We start from the raw sequence: 26,103 nt of genomic DNA on the forward strand, positions 1-26,103 counted from the left end.
TGCACACTTGGCATCTCAAAGAACACTCACAGATACACGAGAGCTTCAAAATGATTGAGAAATATCCCCCCAAAAGCAACTCTACTATGAAGATCACCACCACTATCTGGAACACTGTTAGGATGGAAACCCATGGAACAAAAGCAGAATTGTTTCAAACAGATCGCTACAGCTGGAGGTGGCTGGGGAAGGTTCATAAATTGATAAGCACCACCAAAGGATCATAAGCCTCCATATCAATTGTATAAATATTACAACAGAGCCACTCACTGCAGTCATTCTGAAAAGGTTATGGGTTTCACAGGTGTCCGCTGTCAGTTCTGATTAAGCTTAAACTAAACCACTTATCTATAATGTTGGATTGGAAGGGGTTTTATTGCTGAACACAGGGTAAATCAAATTCAGGATACACATCTGTGGAAAAACACAGAGGGCTGAAGTTCACAGTCCTGACACGGGTTAAAAAAAAAAACCACCAAAAGCCAACACTCCAGACTCAGGAGGAGATCTGCCTATTCATCAGTCTGCCTATCATCGTATGTTCTGTATCTCAAAGGAGGGTTGTACTTCCCCTGAAAACAGCTTCAAGTTTTCTTTCGCTTTGCAAATCATGGTTCACTTTTTGAAAACAGACACTATTTTAAGATTATCATCAGCATTCTTTCCTAAAGTGCCAATATTTTACCAATTATTTGCTAATAAATTTAAATTAATTATACACCTGTACTTTTCACTACAGAGGATATACACACTAAAGCATCTGTAGTGATAAACTCACAACTTTTTTCATCTCAGTAGGAAAAAGCTTTACAAAAACAACAACTTACACCACAGATTCCTAGAGCTTCACAATAAGACGGTGAATCCTAAGCCCAAAAAGCACCGGTAGCAACTCATCTGATTTCAACAATAACAGGATTTCAGTAGAATATTAAAGAAAAGTACTTCTAATAGCTGACACAAGTTACAAAAGTCACATTCTCTTCCCCAAAATACTCCATATTAATGTTGCACTTGAAAGTACATTTGTTGACTCATACTGCTAATAGATGGCAGAAGTGAATAAATATATTTGCTTTTACAACATCATTATTTCCCTTGCATACAATTATTTCCTTGCCAAACAATGCTAGTGACAAATCGCAACAGACTATGAAGCCATCTACATCAGCAGATTTTTAACCTAAGGTAAAAATAAACAGAAACATCTGTAAAGTAATCTTGTACAAAGCTACGTTTATTAACAAATATATTTTCTAATAAAACACCATCTGCAAGCAACCCTCAGCTTCCATTTGTTATAAATAGGCCTTTTACTGTTTTCAGATGCAGTTCCCAGAAAATTATTCCAAGCTCTACTGCAAAACACATCAGTCTTTGTTGCTGCCTGGAATGTTAATAAATAACATCGAGTTTTTAAATAGTCAAACAATTTATTGGCTTGAAACAATTATTTCAATAGAAAAAGCTGACCTTTTGCAATAAAGTGCCTTAAGAATGCATCACTCCTCATTCCTACTATAAAAATGCTTCCAAGCAGGGAAGCATATGCAGAAAACAAAAAACTATGAAAGAGCCGCACTGCAATTCTGTTCCTACATGCACCATAAACCTACCTTGCAATACATACAGCTTTAGAGAAACTCAGAATAAGAGAAAAAATATATAAAACAGTATACGGACTGTACACAGTTGAATTTGTATCCTTATTATACATCTGTACTTGGAGTGGGCATGAATAAGAACCAATTAAAGTGTTCTTCACAGGAATATTGTACTGACCAGCAATACACAATTCAGCAACTTAAACTGTTGGTAGCAGAGATGCAGATTGAATCCCAATATTAAGAGCTCTTCAACATGCATTAAAACTTTAATGTGACACATTTTCATAAGCATTACTGAGAACTTCAGCCACATTCATTCCATTAAAAGCAATGGGAACTCAGCAAACTCTGCAAATAAACTCCTAACTGGTGGAACTGTTTAGTAATACTGAAATTTGGACGCTGCTATTTTTCATTAAAGATCTTTAAACACTTTATACCAAACTAGCTCCTACCTGAATAAGCAAACTAGTGAAAAACGTGCATGAACTAAGATTCTGGTTGGTACAAAAGTATGAGACTCAATGGAGAACTAGTTTTTCAATATTAACTAGAAACAAGTAATGTTAACATTCAAATCTGTGATTTTAAAACTTCAGCTAACTGGGACTACCACAACAAACCTTGCCAGAAGTAAAGTTAGTCATGCATATTCAAAAAAAAAAAAAAAAAAATAAAAGAAAATAAAAGAAAATAAAAGAAAATAAAAGAAAAGAAAAGAAAAGAAAAGAAAAGAAAAGAAAAGAAAAGAAAAGAAAAGAAAAGAAAAGAAAAGAAAAGAAAAGAAAAGAAAAGAAAAGAAAAGAAAAGAAAAGAAAAGAAAAGAAAAGAAAAGAAAAGAAAAGAAAAGAAAAGAAAAGAAAAGAAAAGAAAAGAAAAGAAAAGAAGGAATGTCTTAGAACATAATTCCAGGAAATGCATATTTCCAAAGAAGAATATTCAGTGCATAAAACACTCAAACAGTACTAGAGAAAAGAAATTTTAAATTACTTACTTCACCAACAGGAGGAATATTAAGCTTTGGTACTTTATTCTTTGAACTTGGTGTGTTCACTTTTCCTTCCAGCAGTGTTCCAAAGGACTGATTTCCATATCCACTCTCAATTTCTATGGGAGGTTTCAGTTCTGGTGAGTCATTGGGTACCTGGTCCTGACCATCCATCGGCCTAACATATGCCGTAGGCTTTTGCTGGACCATGCTGCTTTTACAGTGAAGTCCTGGTGGGAAATTCTGGTTTGAAAGACTACTGTTTGCAGACAACAAAGATGTGGAAGGAAGTGGAGATCCAGAACCATGACCTACAAACTCAAGCTCCGTGGGTGACTTTGAATGACTGTTGTCTTTGTAAGTATGTTCTCCAGCTGCTGACTTTGAATGAGTATGCCGCCTTGAATGCGAAGATGCTGCCATAGAATTTGCTTCCTCAGTTCCTCCACTTTTATGCTGCTCACTCTGACAATTATAGAGGTCTTCATACCTGCCCTGTGGCTGGTCATGAGAAGAGCTATGCTTTGTCCGACTTTGCTGACTACTGGATTGGCTTGACTGGGCCCCACTAGAGTTGTGACCACTGCGTGACCAGTCTGTCCTCGACTTTCTGCTGCTCTGGTGACTGTGCAGCAAGGCAGAATTAGATGACAGTGACAAAGGTGGAGGCATTGATGTCGATGAGTGGCCACTGATCTGATGAGATGGGATCATCCTGTTTCTTTGTTCTGAGAAAAAGTTCTGTTCATTTTTGTCAATGGGCGTCTGTGGGACAGAATTCTTTGGGATTCCTACAAGATGGCTCTGATTGGAATGGTTAGTTAGCAGGTCCTTCATCTCATCATAGTTTCCCAATGTGTTCTGGACACGGTTTGCAAGAGCATCACCTTTATTTGTCTAGAATATAAACATAAATAAAGAATGGAAAAGAGTGAGTAATTTTTTAACTAGGAAGTTACTGCACAGAATAGTTGTCTTAGAAGATGGCAAATGTTAGCTGTTTAATGGTGTCATGCTGACATTTAATCTAATTTCAATTACATTTTACATACGTTATGTAAGAAGAATCTATCAATAACTGTTCAAAGAATCTCTTGAAACAGGCTTGAATGAGTAACACTTGTATACTGCTTCCCATTTTCTTAAATTTGTTCTCAGTGAAATGTTTAAATTACATCAGTTTATAGATGTTCAGAGGAAAACAGGCTGGTTTTATGTCATAGAAGTTGGTCTTGTACATTTCATATCTTGCAAAATATGCAAATGTGAATTACTGACTACTCAGCATTTGAATTGCAATCACACACTTTATTTAAACATGATATTGCAGTATCACCCCCTTGACCCATACTTCTGCCATAAAAAGAAGCCAGGTAGACTCTAACAGGCACACAGGGGTAAACTTTTTTTATGTAAAGCCAATTACTTTTCCATAGAGGGTTCAGTTTGACCCAAGAGATCTGATATCTGAGTCCAGAAAAGAAAAAGCTTCTAATAACTGAAATGTTATAACAGCTTCAAATAAAACATCATTCATAACAATTTTCTTTACAGAAGAATATAAAAAGAGATGACTGTCACGTTCTTAAGCATAAAGATTCTTCCCATTTATGGACTGTGTTTGGTTTTCTTTTTTAATTCCAGCAATTGCTAAATAAATACTGACTCATCTGTGTCACACCACTATGATACTTCCCTTTCTAAAGCATAAAATACTCTTTGTTGTTTTTATTTTATTTTACTTTTCATTTACACTCGTAAAAAGCAGGAGAAATATGCTGGGTGCAATAATTAATACACAGCTAATTTCCTCTGTCCACAGAGAGCCAATGTACCAGTCTTCTTACTGAACTTTATGTTCTATTGAAATGACCAGTAGAGAACTAAAACATCATATTAAAAAGACTCAAAGGATAAAAGCAGAGCAAAGGTACAGCTCAAGCAGACAGTTAACTTCTACAGTTTGGAATTAAATTATGTCAGTGCAATATATGTAATTAGTGTAAAGCGAAACTTCAGGGTATAGCTAACTACACTTTTATTTACATTTGGTTTTCTATTCAATATAGCAAACAACATCTCAGTCCAAAGAGGCCTTAATGTTAGGCCATAAAGAGTCTGTGGTTGGTTAGAGTGTCCCACTTAATTCCTCAAGCAGGGATCCTACCATACTGCTGATCCAATCTTCCTCAAGAATTAAGCTGAAGTCTGAGTGATGAAAAATTTCCACGCACGGATTCCTCCTGAAATGTCTGCTTATATTACCCACCATTGAACTAGTCAGGAGATGAAGAGAGTACTGCAGGAAGATTTTTCTTTTAGTACATAGTGCACACGCCATAAAAAAATGTTGGAAAAGAAGGTAATAAATGCAAATTTTCTTTTGCTCATTCTCGGGGATTGTAATGTATATTACCACTGTACTGAGGCAGTGATTTAAAAATTAACTGTTCAATGTTGTTCTCATCTATATACATTTTGCCAGCACTCCTCACTGACACAGTTAATAACCCCAGTTGTGAAGAACCACGAATCCCTTTTATTCACTAAGTCCCTAGGTTGGTGATTTTAGTGGCAAAAATTATATTCTTGCTATGCCAAGAATAAGCTCTTTGTACACGAGCAGTCTCCTTCAACTGATTTGCACAACGAGCCATTTGGGCAGCAGCCAAAACCAGACTCTCTCTGTTCAACCACCAAATTTAAAACAAGGAGATTCCATTGTGCTTAAGGGCTCAGCAGGAATTATGATGCGAAGTCTAAACACATATACTTGCTGTTTCCTCCTTCCCCACCAAGCTCTTTAACTCCTTGTGGGACAGCACAAGGGAAACAGTCAAGTAAGGAGAAAATCTTGCCACCTAGATTTCACCTCTGATTAGGCCAGACTTCCAGGGTGCATTTAGCTTATTATACAGAAAGTAAAAGAGAAAAGGAAAGGGGTGGAGGAGGGAGGGGGAAGAAGAAAGTGTACTGAAAACATATCATCACTGTAACTTCAATATTGCAGCACATTAAATGGCTCTTGTCTCAGCCTTCACAGAGGGAATCAATATTTTTATTTGAAGACAGAGCTTTGCAATCATTTCTGAGTTGGAGGTAACTGATTATCTCAACCTATTTTCCTTTAAAAGTTTCGATTATAAATATAATTTTGCTTAATTTTAACAATAGTCTATGTAAAATGTCCAAATACTGGGTATAAAAGACTCTGATACAAATGTATTATTATTTGTACTCATTTTCGGAGAGCATTAATAAGAATATTTATTTCTTGAAAACTGTGAAGATAATGAATGTAAACATCCTTAGCATACTTTATGTGCACTAAAGCTCATACCCAATAACTAAAGCAGTCAGCAGAAAGACTATTACATCTTCAGCGTTTCTTGGACCAGACTGCAAAGTAAGAGGACATAGCGAATGTAAGCAGCAATCTGGCTTACAGTGAAATAAAACTAGAACACACATAACTAACACCATTCACGTGCATTACATAACCTGACTGAGCTCACTGTTGTGTAGTGCAACACACTACCTGCATTTAAGGAATACAGAGTAACATTCATGTTTGGGGTTGTCGTGTTTTTTTTCATCAACAAATTCAGGGCTCTCATGAGAAACAGAGAATTCTTGACAAGCCTGGATACCAGCAAGATAAACATAAAATCTGGTCATAATTTCTGGTTGTTTTTTGTTACTTCCAGACTGGGGCCAATTTCTGCCTTCATATTCTGTGTAATTGGCTGATTTCTCAAAGGAGACCTCTGAACAGCTTATTTTCTGAACAGCATGTTGAATCACAATTTTGCTGCTATCAAGGAAATGCATTTTCTGAGTATTCCAAGGCATAAATTACACGGCTTGTGACTTGTGGCTAGCAGCCTTCCTCCTTGTTCTGTGCTCTTACTAATTTAGGAAATGTACACCTTCATACACTTGCTTCTCCTGCTTTCAAAAAGGATTGGTAATAGAATCCCATTGGAAGACTAATTTTCTAGCTAGCTATTGCATTATAGTTTTACAAAGAAAAGAACTAATGGGCTCAAGCTTATAGGCCAGGTTAGCAAGGGTTTTGTGACAATTTCTATGAAACTTGAGGTTTTATAATTCTTTTGCTTTCTCATCTCTCAGTAAATCTAACCTCTGTAGATCAGAAGTTTAGATGTTTAAGAGATTTGCTAACCCTGAATAGCGTGGAGAGTTTAATACCCCCAAAAAGATAAGTGATTTAACATTCACCTTACACTACTCAATGGAAATGCTGCTCATTAGGTTCTGTTTCTCAAGTTGGACACTTCTGAGGCTATTCCTTTGAAAAAAATAAAAAGCAAAAAGCAACAAAAACAGAGCAGTATCCACTCGTACCATTTTCTCTAAAATATACATCTCTGAGGCACTTTACTGATTCAAAACATTAGTAGAAATCAGTGAGTCACTAGTAAAAATTCAGCTTCTCTCTCAAATTAAGCATTAATCAGTTGGATCAGCTATTAAAGGCAAAATCCACAACCCACATGCTCTAAAACACATTAGTGGGCACACAGTCCTCACGCAGGGTCCTGCAAAGTACTGGGACAAGAGTGATGGGGAAACTCTCCTTCTCTGGCAATATTCAAAGCAGCCTGGACACTTTTCTGTGCAATCTCTTGGAAACCTGTTCTGTCAGGACATTGGAATTGATGACCCTTGGAAGTCCCTTAGAAACACCTTCAATTCTGTGAGTGAATCTTCTTGAATGTGCAAGGCCTTTAATCTGATCCACACAGAAACATCCGTTCATTTCAAAATGGAAAAGGACTTTAAACTGAACATGAAGTACATTCATCTTCATCCCATGACAACTTAATTTTATTCCAGAATAAACATGAATAAAACCCTGAATTCAGCTTAGCAATTGCTTAAGGATACAAATTACTTATTCACTTATGAGTCAGATCCAGTTCTTGATTCGTTCCTAGGAAATTATAGTATGGCAGGTTGATAGAAATGTAGGACATGGAAAAGAAACATCAGACTTCCTACTTTGTCCTTTTTTCATACTGTGAAATAAAGGAAAGACCTAGTGCTCCCTTAGTTTTCCTTATTTTGCAGATATTATATACTTATTTGTGCATGCAATTTCCTCTTAGTTTATACATTTCTCAACTTATCACGATGATACTTTTGTACCATACAGTCTGCTCTGTTCAGTTTCACAGATCCTAATATCTCCACTGTAAACATGTGAAAAGCAATGAAGTGCCTGTGTGCTCTGGGTTTGTCTTTTACTTATTTTTTTGATATATATATCTATAAAGAAAATTCTCTCTAGAAAATACCAGGTCATTTTTTTAAATGTAAAATTAGATATTATAACTCCTATTCCAAAATAGATAAACGTTGGGGTGAGCATTTCCAACCCAAAACTGAGCACTGATTTGCATATTTGTCTATACATTGAAATTCCAATGAGCACTAAAGTGATCATTGGATTTGATGAGGAAAAAAAATCCAATGTGGGATTTGATTGCATTGGATTTGCAGGAAGTATCAACAAAACTGTTGGAGAATAATACACTATTTCTGCTAAATAAAGGTGCTAAAATGTGGTCCAATTAAGAAATAATGCAATGATTAAATTTTTATAAAGACAACAAAACACAAACTCTCCCACTGCTTAATCCTTATCTGGCTGAATAAGTCTACCAGGCTATAATTATTAGACACCATTTGATATTAATGCCAGTCTTTTCTCTTCCTTTTCTGGTGATTTTCAAAGAGCCCTCATCCTCCATACAGCTGTTAACAATGTGAAATGGAAAGATGAAGTGGTGGCCTTTCAATGGATGCCACTGATTGGGAGGAGAAAGAGATATGGAAATTTACATTCTGATGAAATCTTCAGGGAACGTCTCACTGAAAATCAAAGCAGCAGAAATCATAAATGGGGACATCCCTTGGTGATGAAAATCTCAGGCAGCATAGCTCCTTAGAGAGAATAAGACGTCAAAAGTCACCATCATATCCTTGTTATGGTTTGCAAGGATTCAGGCACTCTCCCAAAAGACTTATTTGGATAGTTATGATTGCAAAAGAATGCTTATGGACTCACCATTAATAGAGAAGTCCATCAGTTCTAACAATTCAGGTATATTTCTTCTTAAACTAAATGGGCTAAGTGTTATTTCTGCAGGCATGACCCCACTGGTACAGATACCAGCTACACATACATCTATTGTTGGGCTTTGGTGAATGTTTAAAGAAAAACATCTTTAATTGGACTTCAAGCAAATTCCTGATTCTGCTAACATTAGCATACAATGCTGGGTGGAGCAGGCAGTTTGCTCTTCCACCAAATGCTGATTTGGAACATGAGTGTTCTCAAGAGTGCAAGTACCAGCATAGATGTTACACTTCCTTCCCTTAGTTTGGTGTGAAGTTTTATTTATATTTGCAAAATGCATTCAGGTAAAAGGCATTCTAAAAATGTAAAACATGACAATGCAGTTTACCTTGTAGGGTTCCCCAAAGAGATTAAAACCTGAAGCAAAGAGGTCTTCATCTTGCTGGACTTCTTGGTTTCTTCTCTCCCACTCCTTCCGCTTAAGTGCATTCCGGTCCTGCTCATAGTGACTGAAAGACAAAATAGACAGTACATTATTTTTCCTATAATGTAGTTATATCTTCAATACAATCAGTAAGAACAGCAAAACATCAGAAACTATGTAACTCCTGAAGATAATTCTGAAAGAAAAAAAAAAAAAAAACAACAACAAAAAAAAAAACTCAAAAAAACTCTTCATCATTTTCCTTAATGTAAATTTGGAGTCAAAATACTATGTGAAACTGCCTAACACGAACTAGTCAGTACACTTTCAAAATGAAAAAGATGGTATGGCCTTTTCAAATTAATAGAACATAATGCACAAGAGCAGCCCTGTGGAGAAGGACTTGGGGGTCCTGGTAGATGAAAAGCTGGACTGTGCACCTGTAATTTGGAAGGGCAACTATATCCTTGGCTGCATTAAAAGAGGAGTGGCCAGCAGGAGGTGATTGTTCCCCTCAGCTCCTGTGAAGCCCCATCTTGAATACTGAGTCAAGGTGCCCAGTACAGGAAAGACACAGATCTCTTGGAACAAGTTGCCCAAGGAGGTTTTGGATGCCCCATCCCTGGAGGCTTTCAAGGCTAGGCTGGATGTGGCTCTGGCCAGCCTGGTCTGGTGGTTGGCAAACCTGCCTATGGCAGAGGGGTTAAAACTATATAACCATTATCATCTTTTTCAACCCAGGCCATTCTATGATTCCATGATTCTATGTATAAAATAAATTTTGACACAATGCATACACATGCATCTTCAAAGAACAAATCTCTGCAAAGAAAGATGACATGAAGCCAGGAACGCACAAAAACACCTTAAATCCATTTAACTGTGTAAGACTTGTCTATATCCACCCCAGGGCTCCAGCAAGCCTCGTGTGACTTAGACCACCTAATTTTGCCCCAGGTAATTGTCAGCGTTTTTGTTTGGCTTCATTGTGGGTGTCAAGGGTTTTTTAAAATGTGTTTCTGGAGCAGAGTCCCAGAAGAGAACTTAGGATATTTGATTCTAATAGCAGATAACTTTTAAACACACACACAAACAAACAAACAGACAGAAAAGCATCTATTGGTTTGGTGCTACAATAGCTAGTGGCACTTATCTGCACATCAGCTTATTTTGTGCACCTGCCAGACCCAGACCATGAGCTGAAAGATCATATCCACTTCTTCCCTGAAAAGCACTAAAGTACTTTGGTCTCCTGGTTCTGCAAGATACTTCCCACTCCTCAGAGGAAAAATACATACTTAAAAAACTGAAGAGGGGGAGGGAAGCAAAGAGGAAAGGAGGAGATAGATGCATGCTTCAACTTACTCTGACAACCCCTCATGCGACAAGCATTAAGGAACACTTCTGTGCTTTCAACTCATATTTGATTTGTTACGAGGCTTTTGGCTCTACTTTGTGCCAGTTAATTAGCTACCAAATTCCAGACGACAATTTGAATAACAGATTTGGTATATGCACTGATGTCATCTGCTCTAAGTAATGTTTCCCTGATAGATTCTGGACATGCACATGCACACACATACATATCCATGCCCACGCTCTATGCACAAATGCCTACACACAAATGGACATATCACATATGTAACAGAGAACAGTTAATTCTCCTATCTCTGGTGAGAATGAATTAAATCTCTATAGAGCTACACTGCACTTGGAAGATAACCAAATATCTACAACTTTTGCCTTTTTAGCTCAGCATGATGTTGTATTGAAAGCTTCACACGGAGAGATATAATGAGGAATGAACTGCACAGTGATGAGGCTTTAACAGTGTATAAAGTCACTGATTTCTGAGTGAAACCACAATTACTAATTTGAAGCACCAGGTAATTAAAACCACAGCTATGTATTTAGCCCCTTGTTATACCTACTGCAGTTTATAATTACGAGGACCTCTTTATCTACTCAATTAAAGTTCTTATGATTCAGGCAGGTTGTGTTTGAACCTGTGAGCCCCACAGAGAGCACAGGAAAGCATGTGTCTGTTTCTTGATGACTCCCTCTATCCCTTATGCTGTTTTTGTACAGGAAGGAAAATAAAAATGACAGACAAACGCAATCTTTACCTCAAAATATGAATTAATAATTGCTACAAGCAACTCAGGATCAATCAGGTTTGGGTTGCTTGAGCATGGCTCACAAACAGAAGACAAAGCCACCTACACAGGCTGAATTAAATGATTTCTATCCATGTTTTTCCTCTGAATTTTGGAAAATGCCAGATTTTATTTATTTATAATATCTCTTGATGTAGTGACATTACTAGCCCACATTCATTCACCAACAGCAAGATTCAGAACATTGTTATAATCATTATTGGTATTTTTTGCAACAGATAATAGCACAAGTTCCTAGTTACCTGAGGGAGAGATAGGGAAACTGTTGCAACCAACAGTCACTTTCCTATTCTATACATGATCATATGCTGCTAGTACAATGTTGCAAATTACAAGCTACAAGGTAAAGAGAGAGCACGAGTCGAGTCTTTGTTGCGTCTAGTCCCAACTTCAGAACAGTCATTCAAATTAGTGAATTTAAAGCAAGTAGGATCCTGCGTGATTAACTTTTTTCTTATAGGAACAGTCACAATCCAAGCACTGCCACTCCAGAAAGAATCGTTCATGAAAACTATGGATGCATTTACATTCTCACAATGGCAACCTTGGCCCAGACTTTCAGGGTGAAATCCTGCATCCAAACAATTGAATGGAATCTGGCTATAGAACACCAATCACAGATTTCAGCACAGAAGAAATCTCACCTTTCATGTGAAAGTTTCAGCATTTTAGATGAACGTTTGCTCGAGTTTCAAGCATGTGAAACATTTAGCAAGCCAACTGGAAGCATTTTGCTGCATCTTAATGGTGAAAAAGCAGCAAAGGCTTTAAGACAATTTACATAAGTTTGTTTGCTTTGTTTTTTTAAAGCGCTTTTTTTTTTTTTTTTTTTTTTTTTCCCAAAGAAACATACTTAGGTAGTTCTCTTCCCATGCACATCAAAGATGTATTATCCATGCACCCAGTACACAAGCACAAAGGTCCAGTTCATGCCCTGGTCTCCAAAGATGCCTGAAGACTACCAATCCATGAGTAGCACATAAGCAAAGCTCTAAGTAAATTTGCAGTCTCCAAATCAATCCTAATTTTTCTCATATATTGTCCTGTGAGAATAATAAATTAATAAAAATAAAAATAAATAAATGAAAAGTTCTTTTTGAACTCTTTAATCACACAGCTGTAAGTGTGCTCAAAAGGAAGTGGTTGCTTATCCTGTCAGAGCAATTTCTTGGCTTATTCCTCTGCAAATGCACTTTCACCATGTGAAAGCCTGACATGGCGCTGACTGTGGATATAGAAAGTTAACTAAGATAAGGTCAGATTAGAATAACAACTTCTCTGAGTTCTTTAGGATCCAAAGAGTAATACTGATTAGGCCTTAAGGTCCCAGTACACTGAGAAAGTAGCAGGATGTTCCACAGAAACTTTTAATGCAGTCACAACACAATCTCTGAGGCTTATGTTTAATATTAAGCCTAACTAATGTTCTGTGAAATACAGATACGTGAATAGTGAAGGTGTCAATGAAAACTACAGTCACTATGAGGAACAACAGAGTTCATTCTGTCTCTTTAGTATGAGAAATACTTCATGACACTTCTAATGCCAGGAGAGCAGGAAATCACAGAGTTTCATACACATTTTAAAAGGAAAAAAAAAAAAAAACAGCTAGAGGACACAATACCCATTATATCTGAGGAGACCAGCTCCCTAGATACAGCTATTAGGTAACAAGGCCATTTAAATACATGAGCTTTATTGTTTCGTTACCACTTATTAGATTAATAATTGAATTAGAACAGGGAAGTCTGTACATAAATCTAAGAAAAGCAGGAATGGTGAGCAGAAAGAATGCTACAGAGTACAAGAGACCATTGGTCTAAAAATTACCAGGGTGCTGATAATTAAATATAATGGAAAGAAAAAAAATAGTAACCATAACTGCATTGATGTTTTGGTCTGGTTTAACATCAAGACAAGCTGCAAATGCATTTCAAATAACAGTGATTTATACTTAATCCTTTACTATCAGGCCAGCAAACATTCATTATTTTTTCTCAGCTACAAATGTCCTCGGGAATAGTGGTGAGGTGATGCACTGTGACAGAGCAGGTGCTCGGCCTGGCTGAATATGCAGTGCCAGCAGGGCAGGCTGCGTGGCACCAAGCATAGCTGGGAAACAGATAATGGACAGACCAGCAGCTGCAGGCAGGACGAAAGATGGCAAGCATGCACCTGGATGTTGGGCTGGAAGCTGAAAAACATGGACCTGATTTGAAGAGAAGGAAGTCAGACATGAACAGTCTAAAAAATGAGAAGTAGAAGTAGTAGAAAAATGCAGGCATTGGAAAGGACGGTGCATTCATCTGTAGAGAAAGTAATAGGATATGGTGCAAAAGACAATTTTTTTAGGACTGCAAAAGAGTGAGAGGTTAGAAGGAAGAAGTAAAGAGAAGGATGAAGAAGTGAAATGAAGGGCTGAAGGCTGAGACCTAGCATTTCAGGTTTATCTTCAAAGATGTCGTAACTAAAGAAGTAGTCTCCCAAAGCACGGAAGACTATGAAAGGCAAATGAGCCTGATGGTGGAGACAGGGTGGAAGAAATAAGTCATACCAAACAAATTTGAAGGAGTACTCACAGTGACAAGAAGAAAAAGCAGAAGAGAGTGATCAAATGCCTAATGTTGCAGAAAAAAAAATCATGAATGAGAACAGAACATCGCTCTGTTGATTCAGCCAGAACAACAGAAGTGCAGTGGGGAAAGGATCAATAAAAAAGCAGAAACAGAGAAGCTTTATAGTAGTGGCAGACTACATGCCAAAGGATAAATGCGCAACATTGAAGAAAAAAAGCATTTATCCACAAGTTAGGGGGAAAGTAGTTGCTGTTTTCAGTGTCTAAAGAAATTCATGCTGATCAAATCAAGCTTTCCCCTTTCAGACTTGCTCTCCACTCAGCCTCAAAATACCAGTCTAGCCTAAACAATAAAAGAAGCTCTCAAACCAAAATGTTGTTCATTTGCGGAAAGAAGAAATACAAATGTTTCTAAACTAAGATGCAGTGGATGTAAACTGGTACCAATTTTAGAACTAAAAATCCATTCCCAAGGTTATATCTTCACAGTTACGACTCTGGGACAGATCTGTTGTTCTGCCACAAGCGCTCTGGAAGTTGGTGAATTAACACCAGAAACAGGACTTTCTTGAACATTCCTACATCTGAGCAACGTACTGAATATCCCAACCAAAAACCGCTTGTGACTATAACTGGCATATGTGAAAAATTCAGCTCAAGTCAATCAGAATATTCCTATGTTGAAAGTAAACCGTTGACTGCTCTTCCACATGAGGGCAATCATATTTCAGTATGAGGGAAAATACAAGGCTAGGAGCAGTTCCAACAAAAAAACAAACAAGGTGAAATCTCATTTCTAGCAAATACATTACAGTAGCAATTTACCTCTACATTACTTTAGACTTATCTCAGCATTACTCCATTGATTTCATGCAAAACCAGACTACAACAATACTGTATGGGGGAAGAAGAGGCTTCCTTGGTATATTCTCCCAGTACATACTCTGGTATCTCATTACCTTTACTCCAAATTAAAAAAAAGTCAGCCCAAGGTCTTAAATTTCATTACAGTTCTTAAAATGTATTTAGTAAATGAGGAGAACTTGAAAACCTGATCTTTAACAAAAATATGGTTAATTTAACATATCTTCCTGATCCATCTGAAGTTTTTGTTTCCCTTAATGATAAAAATCATGAGCAGTACCACATTTAAAATAGCAAAATTCTTCTTCATCTGTTCAGCACTATTGCTTCTCTGTCTTTGTCCTGGTAATTTTACTACTTAACAGGGGCCAATCAGACCATGATAGAATAAGTCTGTACTTCTCTCTCTCCTGTATTTAACATTTACTTTAATGCTGTGTTCTTCATCATAGTATGAATAGTTACTGAAAGTAACACTGAACATATCAATCACTGTACATTGAGATATAAGATTTATTTTAAAATATAGAATATCCCGTCTTTGATTTTCAATAGTTCTGTAGAGAAACACTTGAGCTGGTCACTGGTTATCTATCCACGTGAGCTAAAACTCTTAACAATTTGCATCAAAAACAGCGCCATTCCCATAGACTGGTTGATAGAGAATACATAAGATTAAAGCCTCTGAACAAAATAACACCCGAGAGACCCCAAGGCAATTTATGGAAATTTAAGCTAGAAGACTGAGGGTTAGTCTTATATTTGTCACATTCTTCATTCCCTTTAGATATTTTCCCCCAAGTATCTAGAAAATGCTATTTTCACTCAATTTATCTTCCTTTCAGAATTATGTAGTCTCAAACCTTTCCTAAACATGAATTCTGAAGGAATAATTTGGGGGAATGGATGGTAAAGATAACTTCCTGAATAGTAAGTGTATAAAGAATAGATGAGGTTTCAATGGGGAGCATTTATTGTTTCCTGTATCATGGCACATTGTCTTTCGATATGATTAGTTATCAGTCTGTTATCAAAAACCGGGATGAAATAAAGCTCTTAGGCAGTTATGCTTCATTGATGTCAGTTAGGGGAGCATGAAAATCTCCATGAAGTTGGGTAATTGATGTGTAAATCAGAGTTCAATCACTCTGTAATAGAAATGGTCCCACTGAAAGTAGGGTTGCTGAACAGTATTGCAGAGGGGTGGGAAAGAAAAAGAGAAACAGAGTCAATATAAGGCTTATTTATTTAAAATGATAGTAAGCGGCAATTTACACAATTTTCTTTTGGGAGGGAAGTGCTGTCAGATACACTGTAAGCCGCAGACCACTTTATGTAGACATTCTTATTCAGCAATAATTAACTGTTTCTGTTTTATTAAAATGCTCAGGGACACTGTCATGGATATTTAAAAAGCAAATTAAATGAATACGTTCATGCTTTGAAAGGCAACATGTGTAAACGACATCACTGATTGTAATTTGGTTAATAATGTACATTCAAGGTATGTCTTGGAGTCCTGTTACAGTTCACTGTCAGTTTAGTCTTATTGTAAAAGAAACAAAAGCAAAACTGAAGGAAAAGGGAAAAAGGAAACAGAAGAGAAAAGCAGATCTAAAATAAACACAACTCTGAAGGACATTAAAAGACAATCATTAGTACACCAACCACATTAAATGGATTTACAACACATTTTTCTGAGAGTGAGAGCTCTATTATATGTAAATAAAATATTAAAATAATGGTGTATTTTTTTGTTGCTTTTGTCGTGATCTTTATTTGTTTTAATAAATGAATGCACATCAATGCACTGATACCAATTTTCTAGTAACACCTGGAATTCAGTAATTTAGTTATGATTTACACTGAACTGCTAATAAACTGTAGCAAACTCACATAAAGGTGAAATTTATGAGCATTTTTGTCATCAGATGAATTACATTCAAGACACTGGACCTGGATTAGGAAGCTCTATTAGATGGGTAATGTCCTGTGAATGTACAGAGACTCAGATAACAACTAGGGGGATGGACAGGGAGGTTCCACCCAAATTCTGAATTTCACTGCCTTTTGAATTTAACAGAATATTGCTTCAATTTTCACACAGTCTTTTTAAAGATTCTGTTTATCTTTTTGGGTATTAGAAATTTCTTCAAAATTCACTGATGGCAATGAAGCCATTAGGTCTTTGTCAAAGTACACAGTATAATCCAAAAACATTCCAGAGCACAGTTTCCTAGCTGCCGTCATACTTCTCCCACTCACCAGCACTTTACATATTAATCTGTTACTAATAAATACAGATTGTGTTTAGTTGCATGCTGTGCATTATTCTTTATACACATCAAGAGCAAATTCTGCATGGTACTATAATCAAGATTATATATGTACAAGTCTTACTCCCAAGGAACAACAATAATTTGAAGCAATTAAAGATGTTCTAATAGTGCTCATAAGAGTCTGTTCTTTCTTTGGTTGGATATCACCCTGTTTACGAGAGTGAATAGTGATAGGACAAGGGGGAATGGTTTTAAACTAAGACAGGGGAGGTTTAGGTTAGAGATTAAGAGAAAGTTTTTCACAGAGGGTGGTGACGCACTGGAACAGGTTGCCCAGGGAGGTTGTGGATGCCCCATCCCTGGAGGCATTCAAGACCAGGCTGGATGTGGCTCTGGGCAGCCTGGTCTAGTGGTTGGTGGCCCTGCATATGGTGGGGGGTGTTGAACTAGATGGTCATTATGGTCCTTTTCAACCCAGGCCAATCTATGATTAAAAATTAGTAAACAAAATGTGCTTCAAAATATTCCTCTAAGTTTTTGGGTTTTTTTTATACATGCACCACATTCAGAAAGAATAAAATATATTTTAATAAATGGAAATGGAAGTGATTTAATATGTTACTATCTAATGCATACAGGCTTCATTCTTACATCTCAGCTGAAAAACACTTTGGAACCCTGGTTTTGTTTTCACCTTCTTCATTTTTATAATTTTAATATTGCTACTTACAACTTTTATAGACACCTGTAGGATGCATCCTTAAAACTTGAGTCTCCACATTTTCCAAACACTTCCTTGAAATACTGGAAACAATGTGCAATAGGCAGCTAACATAACTCTATCTTTTTCAAAAATGTTACAAAACAATCATTGATTAACACATCCTTCTGGAGACAGATGAATCAGCAGACTCAACTGCTTGAGTATTTTATCACAGAAGTACTTCCGAGCTACTCCTACAACTCTAATCAATGCACTCATTTACTAACAGGCCCCTCCACTCCCCTGAGCATTTTCACATGCTGTGCAGCTCTTTAACCACATGTTTTAAAACTTAACTTGTGCAGAATAATAACACCACAGGAAAATTAAAAATTCAGTAGGATGGTTTTCATTCATCAATTCTAGATTGAAAGAGAAGTACACATAGGTTTTTGTGTATAGTGTACACACGCGCAGACTGATTCAGAGACCCCAATACACGGCCAAGTAGTGCTGTAAGTCTAACATAATTTAATTTATTGTTATTTAGGATTATGTCTAAAGAAATTATCTCCTAATAAATCATTATTCTCTCAGTTGAAACACTATATAATTGCTTCCGGTTGTTGCAGTAATATCTACTGGAAAGGAAGAGACGATCAAATAAATGCAGGGCACTCTCATTTCAAATTCAAGTAAACATGCATCTTCTTTTTCACTGCCATCATAAAATATATCTCAAGTAAATGAGCGAAATGCAGGAGGTAAAACAAACTTGTGGCATCCTGAGACTTAATAATATCAGATTGGAAAGAACCTAGAACATCACAAACTCTAAATCTTGGGTCTTCTTCAATTAGACATTAGAAAGCCTCACGCTAATAAGGTACCTGTTACACACAGATTAGGATAGAACAATATTTTCTAGTTATTCTTTCTAAGTAGAAAGAGAGTCAACAGGTGAATGGATTATCATCACTTTAGCTTATAAAGGGATAATCTTTAACAGATACTCTCTTGCCTCCAGCACAAAAGCAATGTTTATTCCTCATTTATAAACCAAGTATAAGCTATGAAAAAATAGTTTAATCAAAGCAGTGCAAAGTTCATCATCAGTGAAGAGGGTTACATCCTCTCTAAGGGCATAGTTCAACTTCAACTGCTGTTGCCGGTAATTTTCCTGGTGATTTTGATGTGTGTTGGATGGGAACTAGATTTGTGATAATGACAAATAGGCCAGATATCATAACACTTTAAGTTTCATGTGGTAAGCAGTTTCACAGCTCACTAGAAAATTATCACTTTTATCTTAAACTAACTTCGCCATTCACACAGACCTGAAAACCTGATTTAACAAAGTTGTTTGCATTTTATCAGATACACAAGAAGAGAATTTACATGTGTGTTTTCAGGTACCTACATTTACTAAAGGCAGAGGGACAGGAAGCTCTGGATCTCTTTGGTCTCCAGAGAATCTGAAACATGGATCCCATGATACTAACTATACTATGACCTCTGAAGACTAGATACATGGATTACTGCATCCAGTTATTTACACTACAAACCCTTTATAAGTATTTCTGTTCCTTCTATTAACCAGCAAATAAGTATTGTTATTTATTTTCATTACATAAAGATAACTAGAAGTGCATCTTCTCAAAATTCTTTATCATCAATCATTTGTCTAATAGAAATATACTATGTAACTTGCAAATATTCAAATGTGATGTTAGTAAGTTGAATACTATTCACTGGAGGCTGGCCAACTACGGCATATTTCAATATTTAATAATAAAACAGTCTAGTGTAAAAATATGTAAACTAGCTTCCATCCTGCTTTAATTCTCACTCAACATGCAAAGAAAGTGAATGCAATTTTGTTTAAATATTAAACATTACATTTCTTCTTTTGATTATTAAAGTATTATTAAAGCTAAATGAAAATGTGCTTGCAACCTCCTTCTTCTGAAGTCTTATAGGTCATCACTGCCACTAATGCTTTGTCACTCTAGCTAGCTTTTTCAGAGGATCTCAAAGCTCTTCACAAATCAGTACAAATCATGTCCGACTATGCCTGTGGGAAGGAGTAACTATTGATTTCAGGCAAAACAACAGAGGGAATGAAAGTTCAAGTAAGTTGACTGAGGTCATTCAAGAAGCCAGAGACAGCTATGGGAATTAAACTGAGGAGTACTGTCTCCCAGGCATTGCACTTCACCATAAGATCAGCTGTAATTTGCAACCATTTGTCCACTAGTAACTTCTGAGATGACAACCATCCAGTTAAATTCTGAGAATATCTAACAGCACTGTACAGCAAGAAAGAATTATCTTTATTTGAGTTTCCAGAACACTGGGTCACACACAGTGAGACAAGTTTTCTTCCAATGAATGTCACTGGGAGAGGTCAGCAAGGATGTTCTTATTACATTTGCTGAAGGATGGAGTGTATCAAATGATTTAATTTCATGTACTGACTCACTTACTTTGAAAAACTGATACTGCACAGGGCATAGTGTCATTAGGTGATTAAAGTACAACAGCACTCAGCTTGCCAGCTCTTTTCATACCAAGGTCCCACAGGTGCTGCCATGACAGGACTGAGCCTGGAAAAGCCATGCCAGTGAAGGCAATTCAGGCCCGAGGACATGGACATCAAATCCTCCTCTTCCCAAAGCACCAGAAAAAAGCTCACCAGCCTCCTAGAAAGAGCCGGCCTTCCCTTGGCCTCTCAAAACATTTTCACAGCACTGGCAACAGCCCAAAACCTTATGTGACCTTCAAGCGTTGTGTCCACGATCTCCTGACCCCAAAAGCAAAATGAGTTCAGCTGTATTAACAGTAAAGTGGCATGATATGATCAAAAAAGTCTGATGTACTTCCACTTTTCAGTTGGTATTGCCTTTGAAAATAGCAAGCATCTAGCTCTCCTCATTATGCCAAATGTATTAAGGCCTCAGTATCCACGGAAGGAAATGTGTGTTTTGTCATACACACTCTTTAATGTGACAGAAATGCAAATTTATGTTTTCTTTCATACAAATACCTAATGGGGTTTGAATAAAATAAAATCTGCACACTGCCATGTGGAAATTAATTTTAAAGAACTGTTTATCAATTTAATTCCACTGATAGTAACAGACAGATTTATGAGGCAATTAACTAAATATTTGTTTTTTCATGTTTCAATTCATTATAGTAAATTAACAATTTTCCACTTGAAATTCTTGCTTTGCTACAGTGAAAGCCTAAAAAATGTGTATATTACTGTCAGTGTAGGAAGGATTCTCCAATTTTTAGACTATAGTTATTCTTCTTACCCTAACTTAATGTATGTAACTCAAACAAACACCTAATGAAAAAACAAAAAACCCCAGAACAGAGCAGCACCCCCAACCAAAGAAAACCCCACATATTCCAGTATTATTTAATCACATTCTTTAAATGTCAGTTTCAAACAACCTTACCTAACCAAAGAATAACTACAGCTTTAGAATCAATATTACATCTGTTCAAGCAAACACCCTATCAAGTTTACTTCAGGGCTCCCTCTCATCATATCCTCCTATGGGGCCAAGGAGACCTGCCCACCTCCTCAGGCCTGGTAGGGACAGACGTGCCCACTGACAGCACACCCTGTCAGAACTCTAGGATGAGGCAAAACAAAACATAAAAGTATAACACCAAGAAAAGAGAGATCATTGGCAGGGTCAGCCTGCACCTGAAGGCAGCTCATCACTGTGGGCAGTGCCTGCAGTAATGTCACAGCAAGTAGGCTCCTCTGTGCCCAGGGCAGCCCCTATGCCCAGAGGCCTGGGAACAGCTTTTGCAGCAGTAACTCTGAGCTTGGTCACAGCACATGCAAAACAGCATTTACCTTTACTTATTTTGATGATTTAAATACTTTAATACGTGACTTCAGCTCCAAGGAGGTCAATAGGTCATATCCGTGCAGATCTATCTCTTCACAATTGTGAGCCAGCTATGAAAGGTATTAAGCAGCAGCCAAAAGGCAGAACTACAGCTTTATATACTTCTAGTTGGTACTGAACCAAATTAACACCAGGAGAAATGTGTCCTGCAAATATTCTCTTCTTATGACTGGCGAGGTTCTGCTACCTGGACCAAAATAGCCCTGTTGGCTCTGTACCTCATCCTGCCCTTCTGGAAAGCAGGTCTATCTATGCTTACTGATCTCATAGGCTTCTGCCAGGTCAGCTCACTAACAGTGAACACACCTGAGTGAACAGCACCAACTAGACTCCCTGGTTCTGCACAGATTTTATGTATTTTCTTGCATAAAATGTAGTTTGCTTGCTTTTTAAAAATCTTCCTGTTAATTCACTTGATTACAGTACATCAGAACATCAGCGTAAATATGGTTTTGCAGCCAGATCTGGTCAAACGGTAGTTAAGTAAATAACTGCCATTATCAAAGTGCATTATAAACTGAGAAACTGAGGCATGGGGAGATGACAAGACTTACTCCTGGCCACAGGAGGGATTGGAGGCAGCAGTGGAGCTGATTCCCATAGTCCTAGCTTGGTCCATTTACCTCCCACAATGCCACTAACCTCCCTTTGTCACAGTATGGAGCTACTACTATCACAACAAGCTCTTTGCACTATCAGCAAAGACATCTACCACATACCATGTCATAAGGCTAAAGCTGATATAGAACGTTACCATTAGTATTGTTTATAGTGTTTGCTCTTTCCGAGATTTAATGACACTACCACCAGCAAGGACTTCAATTTTAGCACTCAGGAAGCCAATAATTATCAAATGAATAAAATACTAACTAATGTTTAAGTGCTCTGACTGACTATTGGAGAAGCATTAATTCTTGATAAATGTTCCATAAGTTAATATTTATCAAGCTGTTAAGCACTGTGCATTATGTCATCCTATCAATCCATTGAGTTAAAATAGATTAAATATAAGCATAGTATCTGAGTACCATTAGAAAGGCAGACAGTAAATGTTACCATATCTTATCCTTTTTAACTTAAAAAAAAAATAAAATAAAATCAGTAAATCAGTGACCTTTGTACAGGGCATTTTCTGGAGATAAATGGTGGGCTGGGAGAGATGGCCCTCGCTTGTACTATGGGTTATCAACTCCGCCCATACAATCATTAATTCCCAGGAAATGCCTTTTGCTTCAATAGCTTTTGCTTAGATAGATCACTGGCGAGGGAAAATAAAAAAATCATCTCACTAAAAATGAATTCCTGTAGAACATGAGTTGCAGATGTCATAATCTGCACATAAAGACTTTACAGGTGAATGCAAAGGCCTTTTTTATGAGGGCTGCTCTAAAAGTAATGCCTCCTGTTTTATTATCTTGGCTCATGTCAGAGAGAGATGTTGGTGGGATAACAATATAAACAGAACCTTCCTAATACTCTCCTGTTACATTTTATTCCATGACAGAGAGCAGCAGAAGAAAAGCCTGACAGAATGGCATCTGACATGGGAGTGTGCATGAAGCTAAGGGGGGAACTGAATTCCTCTATACGGAAACAATGGCACCCACCGACATACATGTATACTTGCTGACCACTGATGGATACCAAAAAGTGGGTGTGAGCACAGAGACAGCTGGGTGGTGCTTTTCAGCAGTGGCAATAAAGCTGTGAAAGAAAAGCCATGTTCCTGATGGCCACAAAGATACCTACGAATGTGGCTCACAGGCTCTCATTCAACACTGCTAAAAATACATCACTAATAGTGGTGACAATGTTGAAAAACCTTGTTTTGTAGCCAAGAATCTGCTCCATCAGTTTTACTGTAATCTTTGCACCTCTTGAGGTTTTCATGAAAATAAAGAGAGCCATTACTTCTGGAGCAGCCTACTGATCTGCCTGACTCCACTTTCTTTACCCATTTAATACAGCAATAAAGGCAGGCAATGGGAAAAACTTTTGATACTCCCTATAAGATTACAGAAAATGTTTGGGAAGGTCTTCAAGATGCTTCCTATGAGCTCTCAGACATTAAGAGGTGCAGGATACTGTGCTTTAATTAAGAACTTCTTTCGCACAGTGTGTATTTCTGGTATGTGAAACAGCACTAGAGCCCTGTTATGTCTTGAGGGGAGGGGAGCAGCAGGACATAAGCAGAAAACAAGCTTTCAACCCTTGCTTAAATAGAGGAAAGATACTAAGAATATATGACCAACTCCTTATTTTGTTTGCAAGACGTGTAATATCAGGATGCTGTGGAGAGGCTCTCTCTCACTCAAGTTTCATTATCGTTACGAAATACAGTAAAATGCCTTCACTCAGAATTTTATTATCATAAATAATTAAAACAAAACTATCCTTATGGTATGAAATAAAGAACAAAGCACATTACAGGGTGCATTTGTTCTGGGTTTTATTGCTGTTTCCTGCCTCCCTGCATCAGAAAATTCTAGAACTTGCAACCACTTTCCTGATCATTAGCCTGAATTGGAAAAATTTTACTGCAGGTGGCTCAGATGATTTGTTCTGTCCAAAAAAAAAAAAACAACAACAACAACAAAAAAACACAACAAAAACAAAAAAAAAAAAGACCATAAATGTCCTTTACTAGTTATATGTGCAGTATATATTTCTGTTATAAATCAGACTACGCTACATGCAAAACGATAAAAGAAATCAAAATGCAGTATTGATTTCTAAGAAAGGGACAGAGGAGAGAAGAAATCTAGTTGGAAAATTAAAGGCTGTCTGATTTCTAATTACAAGAACATGCTAAGGTATGGATGAAATGATTAAATGTCTGCTGTACTGAAGCTAACAATATATTGTTCTCATAAGCTTGAGAGTGTCAGGCACATTCACGTTCTTTGAAGTTTTTCTTTGTTCCTTTGACTTATTTTATGCCGGTCAAAGATCACCATCACTGCACATATCTGTCACTTCAGGATAATAACGCTACAACTCAGTTTGGAAGCAGGCTAGGCTGGCGTGTGAGACTAGCAACAGATACATCAATCTTACTATTCTTGAAGACCGTGCAGTTCAGTGCCTGGAGGTTTGAACTCAGAACTAATGATAGTTACTAGTTTCTTCATCTTGATGCACCAGGTTAGGCCTCTTTCTTGTTTTTTATTTTTTTGTGCAGCCTACCCCTATGGACAAGCAAAACATGACAGGAAAGCAAAACATGCTGCTAATCCAGCAAACACTGACAGAATCCCATTGGAGAGCAGCAGGATGGTAGGGAAGCATGCAGAGACCTATGACAGCAAAAGGAACTTTCCAGGAAAAAGACATGGAAAACAGAACAGTCATCATAAGCTCAGTAATAATCCTAATTTGTGAGAAATAGAAATATTACTATTATATGTGCAGTATCATAAAACATTGTAGCATACCTATTGTCAGCCAAGTAACTGATAAGCACCTAACAACAGACAGGTCAGGATGTAATCCCTCACTCATAATCTAGAAGGATATTTTCCTGTGCTTTGCTTGCCCTGGATAGGCTGAAGTCAAATAGTCTTTGTTTCTACTCCAGAAAACTGTGTCTGCCATGAATACTGAATGAAATTACTTGCAAGTTTTTTTGCATACAGAAACTCAATTAAACAAGCCCGAGGAGGAACAGTACCTGCTGAAATTCCAGTCTCTGTCTTACACTTGCATATAAATGAGATCACAATGTCTTTAACAAAAAGCAGCCATATTCCTGCCCAAACTGGAGGTTGTGTACTATACCAAACAGAATAATTGTATCCATTAAGATGATGATGTAATTTTTAGTAACAAAAAGAAGGGGAAAAGTGGTGATGTTTACAGTGTTCCTAACCTCCTGTCAGCAGGAGGCTCTGCTGCTGAGCATGAAAGAGGACATCTTTGCTGTTCTGTTTTGTTCTTGTTAATCTGAGCCAGATTTCAGAGCAGGTATATACGTGTACATGTGTCTGCACTGCACCAGTTTCTTAAATGCCCCCAGCTTACACTTTTCACCACGTGAGCTACCAGTGAGGGAAATTTAAAAGAAACATATCATGTAAAAATCGTACAAGTAAGTGCTTGAGAAACCCAGGAGGCAAATAGGCACTTCTTGTGTTGAAACTGTAGCAGCATTTTAAAGCAAGGAGAGGAAAAGTGGCTCAGGGATGTAGGAATGTGTTTAACAGACTATAATTTTATCACAGAACATGGAAATTGAAATTGCAAGAACAGCGAGAATATATTTATTTCTAGTTCCACTGGGTCATCATCTCTCTCAGGTATCTAAAGGGAAGTACCTCACTCCAGTGCAGATTCTTTTCTTCCTAATCTGAGCACAGCTCAACATTCTTGCGGAGCAACCTTCACCCACCCCACACCAGAACCAAACCCTTTTAAATGAACTGGAAGCCTCCCGCTGACCTCAGAGCACT

General features: G+C 37.3%; 1 protein-coding gene across 3 annotated transcripts in view; it reads right to left on the bottom strand.

Moving 5' to 3' along the window:
• Positions 1-26,103, bottom strand: part of AFF2 (ALF transcription elongation factor 2) — a 327,396-nt gene that overhangs the window by 235,050 nt on the left and 66,243 nt on the right. For all 3 annotated transcript variants that reach the window (XM_085544766.1, XM_085544768.1, XM_085544767.1), the window contains exons 2-3: positions 9,090-9,210; positions 2,602-3,492 (exon numbers count right to left, since the gene is read on the bottom strand). In XM_085544766.1, coding sequence (XP_085400892.1) covers positions 2,602-3,492; positions 9,090-9,210 — 1,012 coding nt within the window. The remainder of the gene's footprint in view (positions 1-2,601; positions 3,493-9,089; positions 9,211-26,103) is intronic.

Source organism: Coturnix japonica, chromosome 4 (genome assembly GCF_054131305.1).
Source record: "Coturnix japonica strain WE chromosome 4, WE-NBRP24, whole genome shotgun sequence".
In the NCBI taxonomy this organism is placed as follows: domain Eukaryota; kingdom Metazoa; phylum Chordata; class Aves; order Galliformes; family Phasianidae; genus Coturnix; species Coturnix japonica.